Source organism: Phalacrocorax aristotelis, chromosome 3, assembly GCF_949628215.1.
Source record: "Phalacrocorax aristotelis chromosome 3, bGulAri2.1, whole genome shotgun sequence".
Taxonomy (NCBI): domain Eukaryota; kingdom Metazoa; phylum Chordata; class Aves; order Suliformes; family Phalacrocoracidae; genus Phalacrocorax; species Phalacrocorax aristotelis.
In genome coordinates this window covers 58,054,237-58,079,816 of record NC_134278.1, presented here as the reverse complement: position 1 = coordinate 58,079,816, position 25,580 = coordinate 58,054,237, and the positions used below count along the sequence as shown (strand labels likewise).

At 41.4% G+C, this 25,580-nt stretch overlaps 1 protein-coding gene across 2 annotated transcripts in view; it reads right to left on the bottom strand.

Annotated features, from left to right (window-relative positions):
- Nucleotides 1–23,864, bottom strand: part of NKAIN2 (sodium/potassium transporting ATPase interacting 2) — a 557,051-nt gene extending 533,187 nt beyond the window's left edge. For both annotated transcript variants that reach the window (XR_012659647.1, XM_075087553.1), the window contains exon 1: nucleotides 23,722–23,864. Coding sequence is in view for 1 of the 2 variants with exons in the window: in XM_075087553.1 (XP_074943654.1) it covers nucleotides 23,722–23,775 (54 nt within the window). In the remaining variant the exon portion in view is untranslated. The remainder of the gene's footprint in view (nucleotides 1–23,721) is intronic.
- Nucleotides 23,865–25,580: the final 1,716 nt, after the last annotated feature.

Below are 25,580 nucleotides of genomic sequence, written 5' to 3'. Positions count from 1 at the left end.
GTTTGGAGAAAAGGCACATGCAAATTTTAGAAAAATGAGAGGCAGCCTCTGCAGATTTAATCTTCGGACCTTATGATACACCATTAAGGTATGCATTATGATATTGTCTTTAATCATATGATCACACAGCTCTCTCAGCACATATTTCAGAAATGATGAAGACTAAATGTAGGTGGAAAAAATGTGTTTTAAAAAAACCTAAGGGCAGAAATAATCAGACAGAATTCTGGATCGTTGCTTCAGAAGTCTGTTATTCTTGTATCCTTGTGTATCAAAAGCCCTGGCTACTTTTTCAAGTCAGAATCTTGTTGGGGGCGGGAAGGGTGGGAATCTTCACATCTTTAGGGGAATTAAACGAAGACAGTGGAACCCTGCATTAGCCTTTACAGCAAGCCAACAGCACTCAAGTCCTCACTGACACTCACGCAGCAGTGAAGTGCAAGGACCTGCACAGCATAAGGAGCCACAAACGAAGGAAGAAAAACTAAACTAGACACTTTCCCAGGGGTGTAAATCTGTGTAGGAACTGTGCCTGAAATCCTACTTCTCCTTTCTAGTGATAAAGAACTAGGATTCAGCATAGGAAGGAGAATAAAAAACACATTTATTGGGGCATGAGTGATTTCACACCACATAAATATAAATAACCAGAATCTATCCAAAACAACTGTCAAAAAACCCCAGCACTTTCCATGTTACAAAATTCTACAGCGATTTGATCTTCAAAAAGTAAGTCAGCCTGTAGAACAGAAATCCACTTTTCAGTTCCAAAGTCTAAATTTTTTTGCAAAGTTGAGCACTTGCTAATGACAATTTTGAAAGCCACCTTCGACAGGAGAGCAAACTTGGAGAATCACTTTTTTCTCTTTTTGTCCTGTGTGTTCTTCAAGCCAGAGCTATAATTTATATGTAAATTTTTCATGAATACCGCTTCAACCATTGAAAAAAGTAAATATTTTAAGAACAGTATGTAATCATTTGGTAACAATATCTAAGTAATATTTAACGTATAGTGGTAATTGAAAAGAATACAATATTAATCAATTAGAACTTTTACAGTGTGTGCTACATTTTCCAGGACAAAGTTAAGGAATAAATGAAAAACTGAAAATATTTGAAGGTAAGCATACATGGTATTAGCTGAAGCAAAAGATAAAGTACATAATAAAATCTAATATACCAATTCCAAATTCTATGTTTGTCCTGGTTTCAGCTGGGATAGAGTTAATTTTCTTCCTAGTAGAATAACGTTGATAGCACACCGATGTTGTAGCTGTTACTAAGCAGTGCTTACACTAGTCAAGAACCTTTCAGCTTCTCATGCCCTGCCAGCAGGAAGCTGGGTGGGGACACAGCCAGGACAGCTGACCCAAACTGGTCAAAGGGATATTCCATACCATATGATGTCATGCTCAGTGTATAACCTAAGGGAAGTTGGCGGGGGGCCAGCAACTGCTGCTCAGGAACTGGTTGGATATTGGTCAGTGGGTGGTGAGCAACTGCATTGTGCATCACTTGTTTTATACATTCTTTTATCATTACTATTATTACTATTTTCACTTCCTTTCCTGTCCTATTAAACTGCCTTTATCTCAAACCATGAATTTTACTTTTTTTTTTTTTTTCTCCCCTGATTCTCTCCCCACATCCCACTGGGAGGCAGGGAGTGAGCAAATGGCTGTGAGGTGTTTAGCTGCCTGCTGGATTAAACCACAACAATGTTTAATTAAACCTGAACACTTGAAAAGATTCCTTGAAAAAGATGGACTGAACACAGAGCAAAATAAAGCTATTAACCCAGACTGAGTTTTGCTACCAGCATAGCTACTGGTTTGATCACTGTTGCTCTTGATTAAACTTGCCTATATAAAATATTTTTCAAAAGTTAATATGCTAGACCAAATTCACGCACAGCTTAATGATGAGCATTTCCAAATATTTGTTTGAATTGGAAAACATGGGTGATTCACTTTGATCAATCTAACAATATTTATTTCTGAAGCTGCCTGGAAGTAATATTTTATTAACATCAAAGAAAAAACTTCTCAGAGGGAAGTTTTGCATTTCGAAATCAGTTGAGCTGAATATGAAGCTGACACCGTACTTCGGAACAATTATTTATTACTGCTTAATCAATGATAATGCTGCAACTGCAGCTTTTCTGTTCATGTGAAATGCAGAGAGACTGTCGTCCTCAAAATATTGCTATGAGTTAGCTGAGCATTGTAAAGAGTCTGAAGATGCAATGCACTGTAAGAGTATGCATACATAAACAAGAGCCAGAGTGTTTGTGAACCACAGAAATCTATACTTTTCTGGATTCGCCCTGGGAGGTTAAACTCCACAAGTCAGTAAAAATATTACACAGATGTTAGTAAAACAAAGCCATTTTACAGTATCATAGAGCTTAGCGATAACAAGCTGGGACCCTTCAACAGATTTCTAAGATGAACAGGCACGATGACTTGTTCACTGGCCCTTTACTTACAGGATCATTCTTTAAAGCCAAGTCACCTTCTCAACTTTCTTTTCAATACCACTAGCATCTGAACTTCATCTCAGCAGGCATTATCACTGGCAGCAAACTATACTCCTTAAGAAAATTTTCAAATATATAAAAGTGGATCTTTCATACTTTATTATTTGCCATAAATTTTCATATTCTAGGCCGCAAAAGGTGAGGCAAAATAAATGGCAAAATAACAGTATCCTTATGCTTTCCAACCAGTTCTTAGAAGAGCTTTTAGAACTAAGGGGGAGATTCTCAATGGCCATCTAAGGAAACGGCACCAGTGATAACCACTTCAAGCCTATATTTATATTCCACCGGTGACTAGGAATGCTGGAAAGCTTGTAACCTTTGATATTTTACCCAAACTTGCATCCTATCATAGCCCCTTGGACAGCTTTGTCGGATGGGGATCTATGTTACCCGATATTTTTATATGGTGTCTAGGAGAATGCAGCCGTAGTCTAACTTCAGTACTGCCATACAAATTAAAAGGACAGATGTCCCCAAATACTGAAGATATTCCATATCTTTTTTCACCATAACTATTTTTGTCTTCTTTAGACTCAGTGATAATCACTGTCTACAACGACTGTAACGTGATATAATTTCACTATAACGTGAAATGCAGATATTCACAATCTCAGTTTAACTGGTCTTGTGCTTGTGCTAGGTAAATAGAAGGAAAATCTGCTTTGAATATAACAAAGATTAGGCTTTAACGTTTTCTTAAATTAATCTTTACTCACATACAAATTCTAGCTACTAGTATTATTTATCAGTGTTCCTTAAAGAGAGAATAACTTGTAAGTGAGTAAACATTCATATACGGATATATTTTAAAGATACTGAGATAGCATCTGATATGCATATAATTGCCCATCTGTTTCTACAAATTACATTTAACATAACATTTAATCACTTCCTATAGAAAAGTAAGTCAGTTAGAGACATACGCTTTAAAACTTTATTGGGAGATGGTACAGAAGAAGAAAAGGGAGAAATGAAAAAGCAGTCAGGAAACTGATTTCTACTATATTTCTTCTTTTTTGACAATATTTACAATTGCAAATACAGGTGAGCATGGGAAGGTAAAAGCTAGAAGGCATTATGTTCAAAAGTAACCAAAACTAGAAAAAAATCCCTTAATGAGCTTTGTATTGCCAAATATAAGGAGCGGTCTAAGCTTTACAAATGCCAAACATCATAATCTGATTAATTTTTATGCATATAATAAGAGAAATAAAAATAAGACAGAGAAAAGAAAATACAGCAGAGAAGATTCCAGGAATTATAGCAAGCACCACATTTCCAATGAAGTAATCATACTTTTTATTACTGGAAGTCTGGATGAAAAACTGAGGCAAGATAGCAAAGCTACTAAATTAATGTTTTTGCCAATGAAAATAAAACCATAATCATGGCTACCAATAATTTCCTTGAATCACTTGGCTGATAAACAGGTTTCATGGACTGTTACTCTGGCAATTGCAGCAGAGCTCACATAAGCTAAGAGTTCCAAAGCTGCCAGAAAGCCATTTGGATGTCCATTTTACATTTAAATTTTAACAGATTTGGGTGACTGAAAACAGGGACAGCTTTCAGAAACTTGAGTCTTGCTCTCACGAACTCAGAACTGGTCTGCTGAAAGCACACTTGCTTGAACTGAAAGGCACTGGAATTGTGAAGCAACATCACTGACCTTTGATAAGCCCAGACAGCACACCATCCATCTGACAGTACCAGAACTGTACATATGAAGACTGTAGGTCAAAAAGAAATACATTTTAACTGTAAAGGTTTTTTTGTGGTGGTGGTGGTGTTTTTTTTTTTCCTGTCTGGCAGATGGGAGTAAGTTCATAGCAAAAGTAATCAGATGGATATGCAACAAGTAAACCACAACATCCTTTTTTTTTTCCCTCCAGATTCAAAGGACAACACAGCCAAAGGGAAGGACAGATTAGGAAAAGAACAGCTCAGTTCTGTATGTGGGATACCAGGGATGTAAAACACAGGACAACGGTCAGCAAAAACTCCATTCTGTGCAAAACATCAGAGTATCTTCAGCTGATCTGGAAAATGCTGTAAGGAGCTATTCAGAGAAATAGAAAAGCCACAGTGGTATACTCAAAGGCAAAAGACCACAACCTGGTAAGGAGTGCCAGTGCTCTGTGCGCTACCCTCTGCCCCTCACACGTGGCATCCCGCATCTGAAGGGGACTCTCAAACTCAGCCTGCGGCAGGCTACGCACACACGGCGCTGCTCTGAGGGGAGGGCACAGAACTAAGAGAAGGAACAGAAAAGAGCAATGCTATGACAAGTATCAGGCTGCCCAGATTTAGACTTACTCAGTATTTCTCCTAGGCACAGAGAACTCCAAGTATACTCATTTTTTGTTATTGTTGAAACTGGCTTTAAAGTCTCACTGAATAAAATCAGACCATGACCAGTAACTCAGAAGAAAGGAAGCTTCAGAAATTTCGCTTTGAAAAGCTTTTTTAGATAACTAATGATAATGATAGAAACAACCATATCTCAGAGTGCAATGAAAAAAAGAAATAAGAGTCGTTTGATCCTTCTACCTTAATCCTGCTTTTCCTGACAAAGAAACCTGGTGTTGTAATAAAAGTAGTTTTGATAAGGAATCTTCTCAGGAGTTCAGTTAATGTTTTTAATAAGACCTTTTTTTTTTTCGTAAAGAGGCATTTGTCCTCAGGTCTGAATCCAGGTTTTTCTGGTAACAGCGATGATTAGTGTAACTAATCTTTGAACTACTTTACTAAAGAAGAAATTAAATAAGATCACTCCCGAAAGGGAAAGCATCAAGGGTTAAGGCTTTAGATCCAGTTCCTACTGATTTATGTCATGACTCTGAGATTATTTCTACCCAATTCAATACCACACTAAACAAATTCCCAGTATAGATCTGCTCTTAATACTGTTTATGCAACTTATAATTCTATCACAGAAAATGAGTAGGGTGATCCAAGGAGCTGAGTCCAGGTACATTTCTTTAGGGAATACGTATATTTCACAAATATGGAGCTCAGGCTTCTTAATCCTTTCTCTGTCCTATTCTTGGCCCAAACTCAATAAGAGATGGATAGATGTTCCCATTGCTCCTGGTCTACTGGCAAAGGTACTCTCTAAAGATGGAGGAGAAATGAAGGCTTCAGCCTCAGTCTGCTCAAGAGGGTGACAAATGGATGCTTTTTTTCTTGTGTGCGCAAACCAACAATTTACTTACTATTTGAAGCATGGGCAGCACTACAGCTACAACCACTCCTTCTCCAGACACATCATGACAGAAAGGACTGAGCCTCCCCTTGGTACTGAATCACAGAATGGTGGGGGTTGGAAGGGACCTCTGGAGATCATCTTGTCCAACGCCCCTCTTGAGCAGGCACCCCTAGAGCAGGGGGCACAGGAACACATCCAGGTGGGTTTTGAATGTCTCCAAAGACTCCACAACCTCCCTGAGCAGCCTGTGCCACTGCTCTGGCACCCTCACAGGAAAGAAGTTTCTACTCATATTCAGGTGGAACTTCCTGTGTTCCGGCTTGTGCCCATTGCCCCTTGTCCTGTCGTTGGGCACCACTGAAAAGAGTCCAGCCCCATCCTCTTGACACCCACCTTTCAGATATTTATAAGCATTGATAAGATCCCCCCTCAGTCTTCTGTTCTCTAGGCTGAAAAAAGCGCAGGTCTCTCAGCCTTTCCTCATAAGAGAGATGCTCCATCTTCGTAGCTCTCTGCTGGACTCTCTCCAGTAGTTCCCTGTCTTTCTTGAACTGGGGAGCCCAGAACTGGACACAGTACTCCGGATGTGGCCTCGCTACGAAAAGAGTGATCTCAATGTCTGACTCCAGCACAGGTTGCAAGCGTAGATCCTAACCCCACACAGGCATCGTAATGTGGGCAGTGGGTGGAGACCTAAACACAGCCAGGAAGGGGAATGAGACACCTTCCCCCCTTCAGCATGACCCCAGGAGTACCTCTGCCTCCCCTGCTCACCTTGTTCACTGCAGAGAAACCAAGCAACTACCCTGTGTTAGGACCTAAGGCAGGCCCATAGAATTAACCTAAACATCTTTCACTATATTGACTATTTCTTAGCTTTCCAAGTAGCTAAAGCAGCCAAAATATGTAGTCCTCAGGCCTGACTAGCAGCTAAAGTAAGCTGGACGAGTAAGTACAGAAGAGCAAACTAAGCGAAAACAATTTAGCCTAGACATATCAATATTATACCAGTAAACCTTCAGGGAAATTTAGTACTTAAATTTTGAACAGAACTTTTTTTGTGGTGATTGATAAAGTCCAGGAAACAAACACAGATATTTTTAAAGGAGTACTAAAATCAAGTTAGGAAAAAGTCAAGTTAAAAGCTCACATCAGCAAGAATTAACCCCCCACAAAATCAAAATAACACAAATTTTTATACATTCAGCAACTACAAAGCATGTACTGCTTGACAAAAAAATGAAAAGAAAATGGAAAAGGAAAATTATTTGATGTATTTGTAAGCTGAGTGAGTGAAAAAGCAAAAAGGAACAGGTTTCAGAAGCAGGAGAAACCCGCAAACTACCACCTTGTCTTAGCCAAAAGGTCTCTCACTGTGGGTAGCTTTAAAAATACTACGGTTGCCCAATTGTAATGCATTCTTTCCTTTGTCATGTGTCTTGTTAGTGTGGGCTTAGTTTTGCTTTAAAAATCAATGTTTATACAATTTATGAATAAAAGCTTGTCTTACATTATGCAGGGTCCTCAATTTATGTTGATTTCTTTATCGTAAAATCTGAGCTGAAGCTTGAATTTTAGTTGACTTTCTAAATATATTCAATATTAACTACAGTCTATGTTACAACTTTTACGTTACTGGGTAGGCATATTTTCAAGTATTTTTTGCAAAATGAACTTTAAGAGTGTGTGCTTGCTGCCAGAGCACATAAGCTAAAAGTATGGTTTTTTTCCACCCACACCACTCAAATGGCTGTTTCCTCTGTTAGGTGAAAGAGCCATGGGTGACTGGAATGAACAAAATGCAGAGTGTTTCTCCACCAAAGGAAACATCAGTTCTGATGGTCAGCTATACTGGTTACTGGCATAACAAAGACATCCCTGTGTGCATGTGGCAGTTTGTCTCTCCCTGTCGTCTCTACAGACCTCTCCATTCCCCGGGTGCTGTCCTAATGGCTCTAAAGGATGGCCAGAACCAACGAGATGATCCCTGGTCAGCAAGACCCAGCAGTGGGTGCTCTCCGTCTGTATTCACTTCTGGAGTTTACACCAGCTCTGAAGAGTTCTGTATCTCTGTGTTCCCAGCACGGGCCTGGGTCTTTCCACCTCCACTCATTACCCAGGTTACTTTTTCTTTTCTTCTGCTCTCCCTCCTTTTTCTCCCAAATTAGCAGTCTAGCACTGATAATAATAGTAGGAAGTGGCAGAATGAATGACCTTTCCATTTAATTCAATGACATAAATATGACACATTTATCATTTACTCAGCTCGTAGGTCTGCTGAAGAGAAATTCACCTGTGACATATGCATCAAGATAAATGCATATCTCTTTCTAATATACTTCCATTAGTATCAGATTTATCATCCATTCTCCTAAAGTCTTGAGTACCACCCATGCAGCGTAGGAGAAGATGACTCTATTCAATTCAACAAGATTCTATTTTAAAAACTCACAGAACACACATTCAGAGCTATGACTTCATTCAGGCATATTTGCTTAAGCTGCTGTCTCCTTTGTTGCAATACTGAGCTGAAAATGGATATGTAATCCATTGCTTATATGTACCCTTTATTCAACCTATTGTTTAAGACTCTGCCTGTGCCTAAGATACATCTACTAAAACCTTTTCCACAAGAAGCCCAGTTTTCCAACTCAACTGTAGAGGTATGTGAGTTTTTGTTTGAAAGTCCCCAATTCTATGATATATTGAGTGTCATCATGTATGCACTGCAGTACACCTGCAGTACCTGACACATCAGTGCTTTAAATATGAATTTGATGTCAGATATGACATCTTTACACATCACGGAGACATACCCATTTTTTCCTGCTAGGTAAACACACATACATTTCCTGTATGTATATACATATATCGAATACATGTTTCAAACTGGCGTGCTTCCTTCAGCCCCTTTACCTCACCTGAACCATGAACCCCTGAAAAACTGTTATTCATTTCGACCTTGTGGATTTCAGAGCAGTATAAAAAGAGGTTGGCCTAGGGGAAAGACATTCCTGTGAAATTAAATTCCCAAAATTCAAAATCAGTCCCATCTGTAATGTATTTTCCTTCCTTTCTCTTCCTTCCATTTCTTCTCCCCATTCCTTCATTCGAACATGTCATGGTGGTTCTGTTACTACATCAGAGACCCGTTCTTATTTTCCTAACTGCACTTCTTCAATTCAATAAGCCTTATTGTCATTCCATTCACCTATTGTCAATGGATTTTCTTTCACTAAAGATGCATTTTCCCAAGATGTTCATTATTTTTGGGGAACCTGTCTCTTTTCTTCCTATTTTGCTGCAACAGAACTGATATTCCCTCACATTTTTAACCACAGTTACCTGTGGGAATAAAGATTATAGCCCAGTGAAATGTAGGTGGATTTGTTTGGCTAGACATTGCCTCGTCACCAAACAGATCACAGACCAAGAAGATTCATGAAGCCTCAATGACACATGAAAGAAACAGAAAGAGTGATTCCATACAGAAATATTTCATGTTTATTAGTCACTACTTAGTAGGCAATTCTTGCTGCTTATGTAGCTCAGTTTATAGCTATATAAGCAATATTCCTCATAGCAGCACCAGAAGGCAAGTTAATACAACAAATATCAACTAAGAACTGGATTTATCTACCTTTTCCTACTACAAAGACATTTCAAGGAAGTAATACAAGTAGGACTCAAGTAGTGAAAAGATATGAACAGTGACAAAAAGAGGGCATGAAAGAAAACTGCTCTTGCATACACCATTAGTGCCTGTCACCTCTTGAAAAGCAGAGACTCAGTCACCATTATGAGGGTAAATAGTGCTTATAAGGATGAATTTTATTAACTCTATTTTACAGCTTTTCTGTTTACAATTATATCAATCTTATTACATAAGCAAGTCTGAAGAAATAGTCTCTTTTTTGTTTTTTTCTTGATGTATTGTGCAGATCCATAAGGAGATGCTATAATTTAACAAATCTGGTTACGCAGAGTGCGTGCATGTGCACGTGCATGTGTGCATGGAGGGGGTAGGGGAAAACTGTGCGAGTATCTACCTTTCAACTCTGCCGTGCTTTAGAGTTGGCCTGCTTCAGAAGCAGCACACTCCATCATGTAGCCTGTCTGCCATGATAAGTGATAACGGCCCCTGCAAAGTAGTCTTTTATTCTCCAGATCCTCTGTCACCATGCCACCAAAAGAGACTAGGGCCCTACAGCTGGTCCGAGCAAATCACGGGCTGCTTAACGAGGAGAGCTTGCCTGTGCTATTGTGCAGCTGATTACAAAAGTGAAGGCATTAAAAGAAAATACAGAGGGGGGAAAAAGAGAAAGGAAAAAAAAAAAAAGAGGAAAAAAAAACTTTTGTCCATACCTCTACACTTAGAACAAAGAAGAATACAACAGATGTGCATGGGGGCAGAAAAAGCATAGGTATTCTAGGCACCTAATTCAGGACCCAATATTCTGTATCAGGTTGTTAGAGACACTGGGTGTCTCAGAGCCTGATCTAGAGCACATAAGTGAAGTTTGCTAAATGCTAAAAAGGAGCAGTGAATTTCCTCCCTAGAGGCACCTGCCTGCCTCCATCGTCTTGATAGGAAGACTAGGCACTGAGGTACTGGGTAGGAAATCCTCTCAGTTGCTTGAATGGATGGGAAAGTATGGCAGCAAATAAAGAGGTACTGAAAATGACACATATCTCCTATAATACACACTAGAAATACCTCCTTTAAAAATTATGCTAGCTGGCTAGTGAAAGAGCTTGTATTACTTCTGCAGTCGTAGGGAGACTGTAAAGCAGACACAAGAAGAAAGAGGTTATAAAAGAAAATAACTGTATGATATTTTGCAAATACGAGCACTCTTGTTAGAAGAATTTCATAGACACACGCCTTCCCTAAGTGATTGTCAAATGCCTATGGAAAGTGCTTTCCCTTTCCAAGGCCAACTTCCTTATGGTAGCACTACTCACAGTGTGGGGAATCCAGTAAAACCACCAAGGTGTGAAACACTCTTCTTCAAATTTTAGAAGGCTAATAATGTCCAAGCAAGTATCTGTTTTCTTCCACTGTAGGAACATTAACTGAAAGCCAGAATTTTCAAACCTATTTTTAATCAAAATTCCTGAAACATTAATGTGGAGACCAAGTGTGGAACAAAAATCTAGGCAGACCAATGTAACAAAAAGAAGTGCCAATCAGAAATATTTATGTAAATTTGTAAAACTACTTTTCAGCTCACCATCAGCTCCTGCTGAGACAATTATTGATCAATATTCTGTCAAGTATAACATAATTCTAGAGATTTATTTTCTTTGCCCCTCACCTTAACCTAAAACCTGCTGAATTTCAATTGAAGTAAATAAATAATCTTTATTTTTTGACCTTTTAAAAAATATTCACTAAGCACATTTTATCTCTATCAAATTTGATGTTCTAAAGCGATTTGTGTCGCTGTGTTAGCATATTGACCTTATACAAGTTCTAGGATGGCTTTGATGTAGAGCACAATACTTTAGCAGAACTGCATAGTTACCCACCAATGCACACTGATCATTTGGGTCTTGGTTGAACCTTACGTAAGAGGCAACTCAAACTTGCACCACTCTAGGAAAGATCTGCATGATTAGGAAGACAGAATTGGCAGGGACCACATCATTCATCAAGACAGGTTCCTCACAAATGCAAGTCAATGCTTGACGTGGAATATTACCCATCCTTCCCTCAGCAAGCATGCCACAGCACACTCCTCTCAAAAAATTTCATATCTTCAAAATAAATGGGATGAAAGCTCTAAGCTACAATGCTCTGCTAAAGAAGACCAAAGACAACCCAGTGCCAGTCTCAGGTCTCTGCATGAGCACAAACCTTCTCCTCCACCTTCCTGCTGGATTATGTAGGCAAGAAATTGGTGCAATTCACTGTGAAATCATTTAACACTGCAAGCATGTGGCCAACTCGGCAGCCATCGCTGCACTGGGGTAAAAATGGTGCCATAAATTCCAATTATGACATACTACCTTCCTAACTGCCTCAAGGAGGGCTGTTCTAAAGTATTCTTCCGGCGCTTGTTGGTGTCACCAATTTTCACTTTTACAGAGATTTAAAATACCTCAGACAATAAAAAACTTCTTTTAATTTTCTTTTTTTTTTTTTTAAGTTCACCACTGCCTGTGATGCTACTCCACATTTCTCTCAATCACCTGTCCAGTCTAGCTGTGAGGACAAATGAATGCTCCACCTCCTCAAACCATCTTTATTGAATGTGTCCCTACTTGTGTCAAACATCAGAGTAGCTAGGATCTTCAGTACAGTCATTCTCCAGAGATCTCAAACCAATAGGTAACAGGGGACTTACTATAAATCTAGGTTATCTAATTCATATAAAAACATACTAGCAGTGTGTCAAAAGCTAGCTATTTTTAAATAGTATAATCATAAAATGAAATGTCAAATATTAACCGTTCAATCCATTCATCACTGTACCTTTGTATAACTGTCTTGTCTTAAATTAGTAAGGAAACTGTCTGGAATAGGTGCTGCAGTTTTAAGACTAATAGTTTTCACCTTCCAAAAAAAGTTAGGGCTTGTGTTCACCCAGAAATCCAGTTAGTTACTTCAAATACTACAGAACTTCTAATTTACCTAAATTTTGAAAAGCAAACAAAGAACAGCAACTAAAGAGAAACCTACATGAACATAGAGGCATGGGTTTACATTCCCTAGGCCAGCCTGAGCTGTCTACTACGCAGATCTGAGCTGAGAGAAACAAGTGCTTAAGGATGTATATATGCAACTCATTACAATAGCTAAAAAGACAAGAGGTAGTTCTTGAGAATATGTTCTTGGGTTTGGCATGACCAACAAATTTGGTCAAACCCAAGTTTGTTCATTGCACATGGTTTTCTCCAGCTGAGTTTACATTAGCTCTTAACAACATTATGATGGCACTGTGGCACTTCTATACTCTTCATTGTTCCAAACTCATCCAGCAGAAGTGACAGCAGCCAAAGCACCATTACAGCATCTGAGGAGCTCTGGAGAAATCTGCCAGTCACCTGTTTTTTAATCCTGATGGAAATAGCAAGAGACTGAGGAGTCACCATAAAACGCTTACAACTTGGAAATATTGGCTGCACACCAATCTTCCTTGTGGCTGCTCTAGGCTGATGGGGACCTGAATGCCTGGCCTTCTAGTGAAGGCACTCAGCACGACCCAAGAGACAGTGCCTTTCTTACTCACCTGTTACAAGGACCAAGTAATAATTGCTGGAAGTTCAAAGCCTCCTTACAGGCACTGCACTCTGAACAAGAACATGAATAGTACCAGATCCATCACTGCTTCACTCCTGGTTTTACACCTGAGTTAATTAACCAAAACCATGAGAGCTCCAGCATCCCCCATCGGTGTAACGCAGAGGAGGGTTACACTCATAACTTCTATTATTGTCAGTGGTAGTTACGTATATGTGCTGGGCAGAGAGGAGCAGCTGTCCTCTAATAAGGTGCTAGTCATGACAAATATAATACTGACATGGGACCTACATAACTATCTTTATAAGCACACTGCAAAGGAAGAAGGATTGCAAATGCCAGGAACCAGAAAAAAACCCACAGCATTCTCCCCCCACGTTTTTTATTTCAATTCGCAAAGAACAGCACATTTCTGCAGCAAACAGAGCTTACTAAACCAGCTGCCTTTTGTTATTGCCCTTATGCCTATCTGTGATATTATACAACAGATACCACTTTATCGGTGTCCATAAATAACTTTTATTATGCATCTGAAAAAGCACAGTTTAGCACGATGCAGAACAGACACCATCTCTTCCAGCAGTTGAGGCCAACAACTTTCTTCTGCAGATGCCATTACGACCCTACCCCTGGGTGGTGGCTTTCATTTAAAAAAAAAAAAAAAATAGAAAGAAAGAAAGAAAAAGATTGTACCGGAGAACATCCCTCTATATATTCTGAGAGGTTGCCAGGGCCAGAAACAGGCATTACTAGGTATATTGCTGAATATTGCATCCAGCTCCAGTTTGTTGTGGTTTCCCTCTGCAAGTACCAAATTTACTGCCAGCTCCATGCTCAGGAAAGCCAGATTGATAAATCCAAGACAACGAACTCTGTTTTCAGGACACACTGAAGCCCATGTCTTATGTTAACACTACCAGTGCCATCATCTGGCTTGTTACCAGCTGCAGTTGCTGCCTGCAACTGCTACTTGTGTCAAAGAAAATAAAAGCTAACTGGCCTCAAGGACATGAGATGGGTGTGGCCAAGAACTTAAAAATAAATTAAAAAAAAAAAAAGGGGAGGGGAAAATCAACTTTATTGCTAATGCCAAAATTAACATCCATATTTTCCATTCTTCCTTTCAGACAAGCCTCTTATTCTTTGCATTCCTTTAGCTGCTAATGTTTTCATTTGTTTTACTGTCATTTGCTCTGCCAATTTGAACAGTGATGTAATGACATATGACCGCCTGATATTCAGTGGTACTCACAGCACCTTTGTCACTGGTGGCTCAAGTGCACAATGAACAGTATCTTGAGCTTAATGTATTTGTGGCTTTGTGAAGGCAGCAATGACACACAACGGGCTTTTTAGTCCTTTTGTTTCTGTGCTCTGTAGTAGAACAGCCTGCCACGGAGACTGTGACCAGAAGATAATGAAAAATGCTGGGCCATTGTTGGCCATGGCAAAAATTTGCAAACTTCACATTTTGCTTAATTATTGAAGAATGGCTTTTCAAAGATCCATGCATTGTTCTAAAGGGGCATCGTAGCATCTATCTTCCCTTCCTCACAAAAGCTTTTTATCATCAAACGAAAGAAAATACTTGTTGAGGGCCAATTAGTAGTCCGTCTATGAAGAAGTTTAAAGGAATTTTTAATTAGTAAATTGACCCATGGTCTGAGTCACCTGGAAAGGAATTACATAATTTCCTAAGACAGTTAAGCTTTCTTACACAAATATCAGTCAGTACCTCAGATTCAAGACCCTCTGTCTCTCAATACTGTCTTGTTCATGTATACCAATTTCAGTCGCTACTGTGGGGTCACTCAGAGACAGTAAATGTTATTCAAGGTGAATGGGGGCAGCCCTCTAACCCTTGTTCTAGACCTCTAGCACAATTTCCATTCATCCAGAAGAAATGTTATAGATCACTCGTGTTTATTCTGCCTAAATTCTACAAAATCAGAGTTTCACAGTCTATCCTCTCTTCCTTAGTACAAAGATACCATCAAAAATGAGCAGGCTTAACAACATAAAAAAGTAAATAAAGGCACATGCAGAAGAGAGGCTGGCGTTTCATTCCCAACTGGGCAGCAACTCAAATATCCCTGTATAGTCAATGGAAAGGGGCAGCCACCTCCAGAAGGTAGTTCAGAGCTTATTCATTACAGACTTAAATGAGACAGCATGAATCTCTGACCATCTGCAAAGGGTCCTGCATTTTTGCCTTCTGAAAGGTGACATGACGTATAAACATGACAGGCATCATCATTTTGACACACTTCTCAGAAATAATAGAATTAACCTCATATGCTGCCGTCTGTACAAAACTCCGCTAATGAGAATACCTTCATAAGAGAAGAAGGGTGAGGAAACCAGACCTCAATCTGTTATGGTATGAATATAGGATACAACAGACTTTTCTTATTCCCATTCATGTAACTGGTGACTTGTCACTAGAGATGCAGCCTAAAATCCCAACTGAGAAAAAAAATCAGAAAAAAAAAACCCCAAACCTCGAAGTTGGAAAGGTATTACTGCAAACAGCATTGGAAAATCTGAGATTTGTTTATGTCATATAAATGGTACTTTTACTGATTTTAGCAATCAGTACAATAATCAGTATTACTTACATACATTACACCATTACATAAGCAGCAGAGAAGCAAGTCTGTTTATAAAAGGTAAATCTGAGCCTCAAATGAAAGACATTTTCAAGGTATCCAGATATGTGTAAACATTTAAGAGGGAATCAGCAGAGCCCTAAACTGATAAACATTTCTCATAAGTTATGTATGAATTAAAATCAAGTTTTTATTAAAAATGCATAAGTATGATCTGCGGTGAATAGAACTATTAGCTATGCATGTTTACTTTTTAGTGAACACAGAAATCAGTAATTTTTCTTCTAAATGTCATTTCTATCAGAGGGTTATAGAATGATAAAATTCTGAACCAATTCTCAGATGCCATCCAGCTTGTACATGTACAATTGGGGAGAGGGGATAAAATAACAAACTGTGAAATGTTTATTTGCCACAGGGGCAAGAAAATGTCATTTCAACTGTTGTGTCCATTCTACTTCACAAGTCAGGTAGCACTCAATGGCCTCTCTCTTTCATTCATCGTAATAAAAAAAAATAAATGAAGATTAATCTGGATGACAATAAACTATTTGATGCTTTAAATTTATTTTTTCAGCACACTCTTTATGATCTCACATTATTCACAGTGGTCCCTGTCTTTGTTACTCCTGTTGGAAGCTACAGAATATCACCCAAAACCCAAAGTGAGCATAAATTGGTTTTATCCATTTGATTTTAGCATTAATTTTTTTAGGGGATCTTAAGGAACATATGCACAAAAGCTGACATTGCTCTGGTGAATCCAGGCTCCTTAGTCTCCTTCTGCAGTCAACAAAGAGACAGATAGCTTTCCAAAACAGCATTTCTCAATCTGTAGAAAAGTCATCCTTAAAATCAAGAAGTCCTCAGTAAAATGACTAGTGAAAATACAAGAGGGAGGAAAATGTAAATAATTAGTGTGGATGGCAAAAAAACATACAGTGGGTCTGTGATTTCTTCTCTCTCTGCCCCTCCCAAAAAAGCCTACTTAAGGTGAAGAACCACTTTACTTACGACACAACTCTAAAGGGCAGTTTAGGGCAAGAAACGGCATGAGGCACTCTGACCTGCCCCCAAAGGCGTCCCTTTTCTGACTGCAGAGGAGCCTAGAGAGATTATTCTGGTTTAGTGACACCATCAATACCTTTGTCCCCACCCAAATATGAAACTACTCACTATTGTTATTCTCCATTAAATGTCACTGAAGTTCAGAACCATAAGTAAATGCTGTAGAAATTCAAGATTTCTGACACACCTTTTCTTAGAAAATGTCACTGGGCATAGCTGTCTCTTTCGGCATTGTACCCCTGGGATAATGTCTTGAGCTCAGTGGAACCATGGGACCAAAAAGGCAGTTTGGAGTGTACAGGGATACCCAGGTAGTTCACTGGGCACTGACGTCAGCCTCCAGAGCAGGCACTGGCTGAACCTCACCAGCCCCTAAGCCCAAGGAATTTTCTCAAAACTGCATTCTAACTGAAACTAGATGTTGAGACTCAAATCACCACATGTGCCAGAACACTGAGAAGACCTCAAATGGATTTAGATTCTTTCCTGGAACAAGTCACCCAGTGCTTGTTTACAAACCTTATTGTTTGCATTTGCATTTTATACATTCCCACAGCTCAGCCTGGGACAGTAAAATCACTACCAACTCAAAACATGATGTTTCTGCTTTGAACCAGTCTGCAATGGAGCCTTTTCCTTTCTGTTGACTACAGAATGAGACATTTCTCTCCACTGACTACAGACCGACTACAGAGAGTTTTTAGCGTCTTTTAAAATGCTTACTTAGCACTTTTTGCAAAGAAACAGAAAAAGAAAAAAAAAAAAAACAACCCACCCTGCTGCTCATCATTCAAGGTGCTAGCTCAAATCTCTGTCAATATAAAATTAATTCCTACTGTCAAAGATTTGCCTCATGGCTATACAAGAAGAGTAACTTCACTAGCTATTCTAGGTCACTATATTCAGGTAGTTTATTCAACTCTTCTCCTCTCAATCTATTTAAACATTTCCCTCCTACCCATCATTGCAGTATCTGAATGTTGAGTCTCCTCACTGAACTCCCAAGAAGTTCAGCTTCAAAAGGAGTGAATTAAACTTACTCTTCAGCTGGTCTGAATTCTTTTACCCCTGTAACTTAAAACAACAATCTCTGCTTTTCTTGAAGCGCATGATTGTTATTCACCATTATTATTCATTCACACTTCTATGAAAAATAATACTGTACCATTCATAGTGAACGTCAAGCTACTAAAATTACATGACATAATGGACCGGTACCTCTGACAGCCATTTTTTGGATGCATCACTACATTTGACCTCAAGTTATCAGAGAAAAAAAACCAGTTTGGTTATGAATCCTCAGTATTTTATCTCATAAACAGAATAGGAAAAGAGTGTTTACTTTTCTACCAAGGTCTCACTTAAACCCAAAAAGGTCGGTACATATTTCTTTCCTAGCAACAAAAGATGTCAGCTCTCTGAATTCATGATCAAGTCCTTGTTTTATATTTTCCCAGCAACACCTCAAAATCTACTCTGTAGTGTTATACAATAGCTTTCAAACATACGTCTGCTGAAAGTCTGCCATTCACAGGACTATTTCCTTTTCATGGCCAGTAGGATCACAAGGTTTTTGGATACAATGAAACTAAGACTTTCACTTTCTTTCCTATCAAAATTGAAACAAAGCAAGAAGCAGAACTTTAAAGAAGGCGCAGACGCAAGTTGTTGACATAGTTACAATTTCAAAGGCAGTACTTAAATATAAGTACTATACAAAACACAGAAACCAATTCTTTCTGCTCTCTTTTGAAATTGATAAACCTACAGATTCACAGGCTAAGAGCAGTAACAACATCACCTTCCATTCCACGTGGAAAGCCCACATCTTTAATTCCCTTTTGCTAGCAGAAAATATAAGAACGTGTACATGTCATCACAATTTTCAACTGCAGACACTTCTCTCCTAAAGCTGCTATTGAAAATCATCAGCAACAGCGACAATGAAACACAATTAAAACAAGCACACAAAAAGAAAAAACAACCCTCCCCAAAACCCAGCAATTGAAAGCAAACACCAAAAATTTTATGACCACTTCCCTACAGCAAAAATGAAAAAAATAAACATGCTAGTTACACTAGCCATGCAGTTTGGCATGCTACCGGAAAGTACCCTGATGACATGCATGATACAAGAGCTGATATTAACAAAAAGATGTTGTTTATGACATAAAGCTGCAGAGTAGCTAATCCTAGGTGTGTGCCTGGCGTGAATGCCTTCACTTTGCTCTCAGAGGCACCTCAGCTCTAATCGGGCAAACCTCCCTCCCTGAAGGTCCAAAGACAAGTCAGTCTGCAAACTGTTAGAACATAAGTTTTTCCCCAACCAAGGATCACGGTATTACACCGTGCTAAACCTTGTAGGTATATTTGTGATATAGACTAGACCTTGCCATGATCACCACTCCTGAAGTGTCTGAGGGAACATAAGAATGCTTGCTGTTCACGTTTAAAAAAGGTAAACCAATACTTTACAGGACTGTTCACTAAGGCAGACTTTTTCCTCTAAGAACCAAGCTCTGTCCTCTGTAGTTACACGTACCGCGGTTTTATAACGCATGTGAGAATTGGAAGAGAACAGGACACTCCTCATTCTTATATCATGTGTGCCATACAGAGTGTGGGCACCTCTCATGACATCAGACGAAGTTACAGAAAACATAGAGTAGATACTACTTCCCAGTTTGTATATAATTCATTTCCTGGGTTTGAGTGGTTCTATCACTTTATCTGTCGCAGATCAAATACGTGCCTTCGTGTGCAACAAGGTAACTAAATATGTGTTTATGGACATTGGTGTTGCCAATAGGTACAGAAATTACCTCAGCTGATATTGGTTTTGAAATACAGTATTTGACTTTTATTTTAATTCACATTATTTATTTGTGGAAAGGCATGGAACAAGGACATCTCCATACAAGCTGTTAGCATTTAGATCATTTTTTTCATTAGCTCAAAGCAAAGATATAGATTGGGCCTATGTTAGCAAAAGCAACCAAAACTGCGAGCCTTTGCCATTCTGTCTGGCTACGATGACTTGCCTCGGACACTGGCTTCAGCCAGAATTGTAACTGGAAGAGGCTAGAGAGAGATACAGCCAGGTTGTGTGTCAGTGTGCTTATGCCCCAAACAGTGAGGTGTTAGTGAGGAAAAGGAGAGACTGCAAAGGTCATAAATGGATTCCTGTGAAAGACACTGATTTTCAGAAATTTGAGAGTTTTTACCCATTATAATACATGCTGCTTTAAATCATGAGACTGAATACTCCAGGATCACTAGGTGAGTCTTGGTATATAGGCAGCTTGTTCACAAGTTTTACAGATTTTTTAACACTTAGCTGGAATATCTGAACTGTATTACAATTAAAAAAAAAAATTTAAAAGACCAGACAAAATGTACAAAAATAATTATATCAATAAATTCAGTAAATTCGGATGGAAACTGAGAGAAGGCAGTGCAAAGGCTGAATTATCTGCCATTTAATTAGCCTTGAAAGTATGGCGATCTTTGCCTGATGGATAGAAACAATAAGGCAATGATTTCTGGAGGCTTGAAGTTTCCTTATGAAATGTTGTCCTTTCTCATCGCTGCACTTGGGAAGACAGCTTCTAAGCTGAAAACAAGCAGTACTGTTTCCTGTTTTGCCACTGCTCTGAGTTTCCCCAAGCAGCAACAGAGGACACGTAGAAAGTTTCAAACTGGTTTCTATGGGGCTCTTGAAGCCTTCCAGAAGCACAAGAATCTTGGCAGTTTCACCTTACCTGCTTTTGCTATTAGAAAGTCTAAGCAACAAGATATTAGTGTTACTGATGTAAGCTATTAATAGACAAGGAGACACCCAAAAATAAAGAAGTTTAAAGGACAAAATGCAACCGCAAAGAATTCTTTCAATGCAACCAGGATGGCTGATGTACAACAGAAAACATCAGAGCCCCGATGCCCGGGGTTCTCTTCAGAAGGACAAAGGACAAGGGAGACTAAAATTATAACCTTAAAAAAAACGAAAAGATATTATTTTGGGATAATTAGCTTTGTATACAGAAGGCAATGCCTTGTTCCTAACATAGCAATATTAGCTCTTACTTGCTGTTAATTCTTCTCATTGGCTACAAACGCAGAGGAAAATGAGCTGTCAAAGGTTGTTTTCCATAGTACAAATGAGAGCACAAACAGGAAGGTATATGTATGTTAATAAGCAGGGGAGCAATGATCAGTATGCCCTTGAGAGCAGAAACATTCCTTGAGCTTTCTGATAGTCTGATGGTACAGTACGCTGCTTTAGCTATAAGCATTTAAAATGTATTTATGAAGATAATTCTGCTTGTGCAGGGTCTCTCAGGTTGATGTAGCATCACTCCTACACCAGTATTTGAAAAAACCACCTCTTTTTGCCCATTCACAGACACCTACATCATCTATATATGTACAATATGCAACAACTTGTCTATTGAACTGCAGTATTCCTCAACATTGTTCATTGTACAGTGCCTACAAAGACCAGTTAGATCACCACACCCTAGCTCTGCAGAGATGGAAGAAAATATTTTAATTTAAAAAAAAAAAAAAAAGGAAGAAAGCTTTCTCTTTACAAACTTTTTTCTGCAAACAAAAGTATATTTTCTACTTCATACATGACCATACTAAAACTGAAACCCAGGTATCAGTAATAAAAGATCTTCACATTAGAAGTTTCGCACAATTTTTTTTAAATATGGTTATCATTGTAGAAATGCTTCCCCCACCCCTCTCCTCAGGCCAGAAAAGTTCTTCATCCTTTGGTTTTGATTTGCATCTGCATTAATATGGCTGCTAATTCAAGGATGAATCTTGACAGCGTTTGCTCCTTTAAGTAGCCTTTACCTAAAAGGCAGCAACAACTGATAAATCACTCATTGGCCTGCTTAGGAGAGCTAAGCCTCATGACCCGTTCCCATCTGATGGTATATGGCACATGAAGGATCGTGACAAGTGATTTTAATAAACTGTGTCATTTTTTCCATTCCCAACTACTTTTGCTCATGTAAACGATTATTCCTGCATTTAACCTATCTAAATGTCATTACAAAGGCGTGATTCAGAGGTTTGTGTTGCTGCTAGCACCTCCTTTTGTTGCTGAGTAAGAATTTTCCAGTTTGGTTTCAGTTTATGAAAATTTGTTAAAAGTTTGCTTAAGCTGCTCCAGAATACAATGTTTACATTTTTAAAAATACATATATTTGACCCCATAGTTTACAATCACTTTTAGAAAGCTTACAGTAATGCTACAATTCTACATCAGCTTCCCTGCTCATCCACCTGCTGATACATTCCTACAGGATGCGTAAAATCTCCTGTTTTTACTATAAGTTCTACATGCATTTTTGTCACCATGAGTTAGCAAATATGTTTTCCTTCACAGAGTTTCAAAACAATAATAATTTAACATCTTGGCACATTCCATTGTCATTATAACCTCCTGTTTGTTGAATGCATTAAAAAAAAAACCCAACCTTTTATCCATAAAAGGTACAATTTAAACTATTTTCTGTTCCCTTTCCTGAAAAAAAGTGAAAAGTATGTCTCTGAAACTTAAATGGATCTGAAGAACTTCAGTGATTAATTTTATGTTTCCAAATTGCTGGAAAAGGTTACATTCCTACCATTCCACTCAAGATTCACTACTTCTATTCAAGATTCTTTTTTTAGATGGTGTGCATGAATAAATCACATCTGACAAGATACATCCAGCTACAAAGAATCAGATAACGTATGTGGAGAAGAGCATATACAAATAAAGTGTTTTCCAGAGTACAAAAGGATTAAGGGTTGATTACCCTTATAGAAATACTACCCGATAGAAAGACAACAGGTATTTTGAATTTCCGATCTGCTAACGCATCTTCCTTTTTCTATGTACTGTTTTACTGATTTTGGTCCCTGAAATCTACTGGGTTTTTTCTTCTGTAGTTCTCTTAGTACCTGTCTGCAGGAGAAGAATTGGCGACAATGCTGGTTGCCATTGATACAGACTAACACTTTCTCAGCAAAACTATTCAGTAAGAGGTAGAGGGATGGAATAACATGAATTATTCCCTTCCTGCTATAAGGTTAACTGCTTAACAAAGGTGCTTCCAGCACCTGTTCTGCTAGCACACGAACACTTGGTCTAATGAAGATAAGAAATGGGGCATATTCCACAGACAGGTCTTTAGCTGTGTGTCACTGCATCCAGATCCGTAGGAATTCTATACATCAAGTATCTGGTTTGATAGCAATAAAATCATTCATGTAAAAGAAAGCAGAAAGGGACATTTCTTTAGTTTCCTAACTTTAAACCCGGTCACTTTTGAGGTGCCACGATACAATTGCACAGTCTAACCGCCTTGCTAAGCGGATCTATTTTTAGGCAGCCTCTTTGTTATTGTATCTCAGTGCCCACTTTTTAAACTCAGTCTAGTTTGGCTGGTAGCTGAGCTTACAAGTGCCGCCACACGTCTCTTCTATAAGTGAGTATAAAGATACAATCGTTTTAGTTCTGTAACAACATAACGATACAATGTTAACGTACACTGGCCAATAAGTCGGAAAGATCGAAACAAAAACAAAAAACATACACGTCTGCAGAAAAGCTCAGGCGTAACAACTTCACACGCACACCTGTACGGCAAACTGTTTGCAAGCTATGCATCACCCCCGACACGGCTGCGTCCCCGCTTTACATAAGGCCGGCCAAATACCGGCCTGCCAGAGGAAACCGGGTACCAAGTTGAGCCAACGCTTGGGAAAACTGCCCGAGTTTATCAACTCCGCCGTGCGCGCACCGCAGCCTCCCTGGCAAAGCTTCCGCGAAACTACCTGTGAGGCAGCCGGGTGGGAAACACGGGCTGCCTCAGGCGTTTCCCCATCCCGCGCCCCCCTCCTCGTCGCCCAAAGCGCGGTGTCGACCCCGTCCCCCGTCCCCCCCGCCCCCGGGGCTCCCCCTCCGGGCAGCGGGGGAGCCGCCCCGCCGCCCCCTCCCGCCTTCCTTCCCCCCCCCTCCCCTCCGCGGGCCGCCCCCGCCGCCACTCACCAGCTGCGCGCCGCACACCGCCACCAGCGTGCACCGGCCGCTGCAATAGCCCATGGCTCCCGGCACCCCGCGCCGCCGTCCCGCGCCGCGCCGCGCCCACTCAGGCGGCGGGAGAGCACCGCCCGGCCGCCGCCCGGCTCCCGCCTGCCGCCGCCGCCGGCGCGCCCCAGCCCGGGACCCGCATGGGGGCGCGCCCGCCGCCCGCCCGCCCGCCCGCCCGCCCTAGCCGCGGCCGCAGCGCCCGCCGCCTCGGTGGCCGCCGGCAGCGGGGCCGGCCGCCCCCGCGGAGGGCGGCAGCGCCGGGGGGAGGGCGGCGGCAGGTGCCTGCAGGAGCAGCCGCGCTCTGCCGCGCAGCCCCAGAGGCATCTGGGCTTCAAAGTTTGCCCCCTCAACTCCGCTCGCAAACCATCCGGGCTCGCAGCCGTCTGCGGCGGGGGGAGGCGGGGGGGAGGAGGGGAGGAGGGAGGGACGGGGAGGCGAGGCGAGGCGAGGCGAGGCGGCGGTGCTGCTGCTGAGCTCTCTTCACGCTCGGAGAGCGGCTTCCCTCCTGCCTACGGCACAGCCGCTCCCCCACCCTCCTTCCTCCTCCTCCTCCTCCCGGTAGGAATTAGGCAGCCCCAGCAGTGGAAACCCCCCGCCTGGGGGCTCCCCCGCCGGAGGGCGCGGAGGGGCGGCGCGGCGCAGCGGCGGGGACGGGCGGCTGCCGCTTTGTCTGCTCGGGCGGGGCGAGGGCGGCTTCGCCCTCCGGGGTGCCTTTGTCTCGGCGGGACACCCCTCCGCGCCCACCCCTCCCGGGGCTCCCCCGCGCCGCGCCGCCAGCGCCGGGCCCAGCCGTGGCGCGCCGCATCCCCGCCGCCGCCCAGGCACAGGCCCCCGGCGTAGGGGCGGCGGCGGGGGCGCGGAGCGCGGCGCGGCGGGGCAGAGCGCGGGCGCGGAGCGGAGCGGCCACAGCCCCGCGGCGGGCCGGGAGCGCTGCTGCCGCCTGCCGGGCCCCGGCCGGCGGTGCCCGGGGAAACCGCCTCGGCCGGCTCTTCCTCCGCGCCTGCTGCCGCCGCCGCTCCGGCCGGCACCGGGGAGAGCTCCCGGAGAGCGCCGGGGACACGCCGGCCCCCACCCTGCCCTCCCTCCCACGCAGAGCAGAGGAGAGGAGAGAGACGGAGGGAGATCAGAAGAGGCTGACTTGGAGGACCGGGAGGGATCTGGAGCGGAGGCTGGGAGCTGCAGGGTGAGGGGAGGGAAGGAACGACAAGACCGGGAAAATTTAGAAAAAAAAATTAATTGGTATCAGGGAACTGGTTCTGCTCACCGTCATGACGAGGAACATGTGCACTTAGTAGCATGGTCCAGCCTTTCTCTGCTATCAAAAGCATCCAGAGTACATAAAGTTGGTGGGAAATGATATGTCAAGTTCTGGTGTGTCAATCAGCCTCCAAAGGCTTTTACTTGCTGTGTCATCAGCAGCAGTCTTGACATTGTGTTCAGACCTGGTCACTTTTTTGCTGAGCTGCCCATTAACAGAGGTAGTTTTGGGAGTGACATCAACAATGGAGGAACACCATGAGGCTTTCTGAGCGCACGTGGATGTTTGTTTGCAGCCCAAATATTCTGCGAAATTGGAAGCTTAGAACCCCATGCAGTTTGTCTTTCAATTTCCAAGCAGGTTTGTCAAAATACTTGGCAGCCTGTCAAATGAACAGTTAGGATTCCTAAAATGCCTCATAACGTAATGAGCACCCCACGGGGGAGCAAAACACACACAAAGGTGACACTGGTTGTCCTCCATAAGGTCATCCTTCTGATTGTCAGCTTCTGCACTGTCAGAAACAGTACTGACCTGTCAAATCACTGGTCATGCGGAG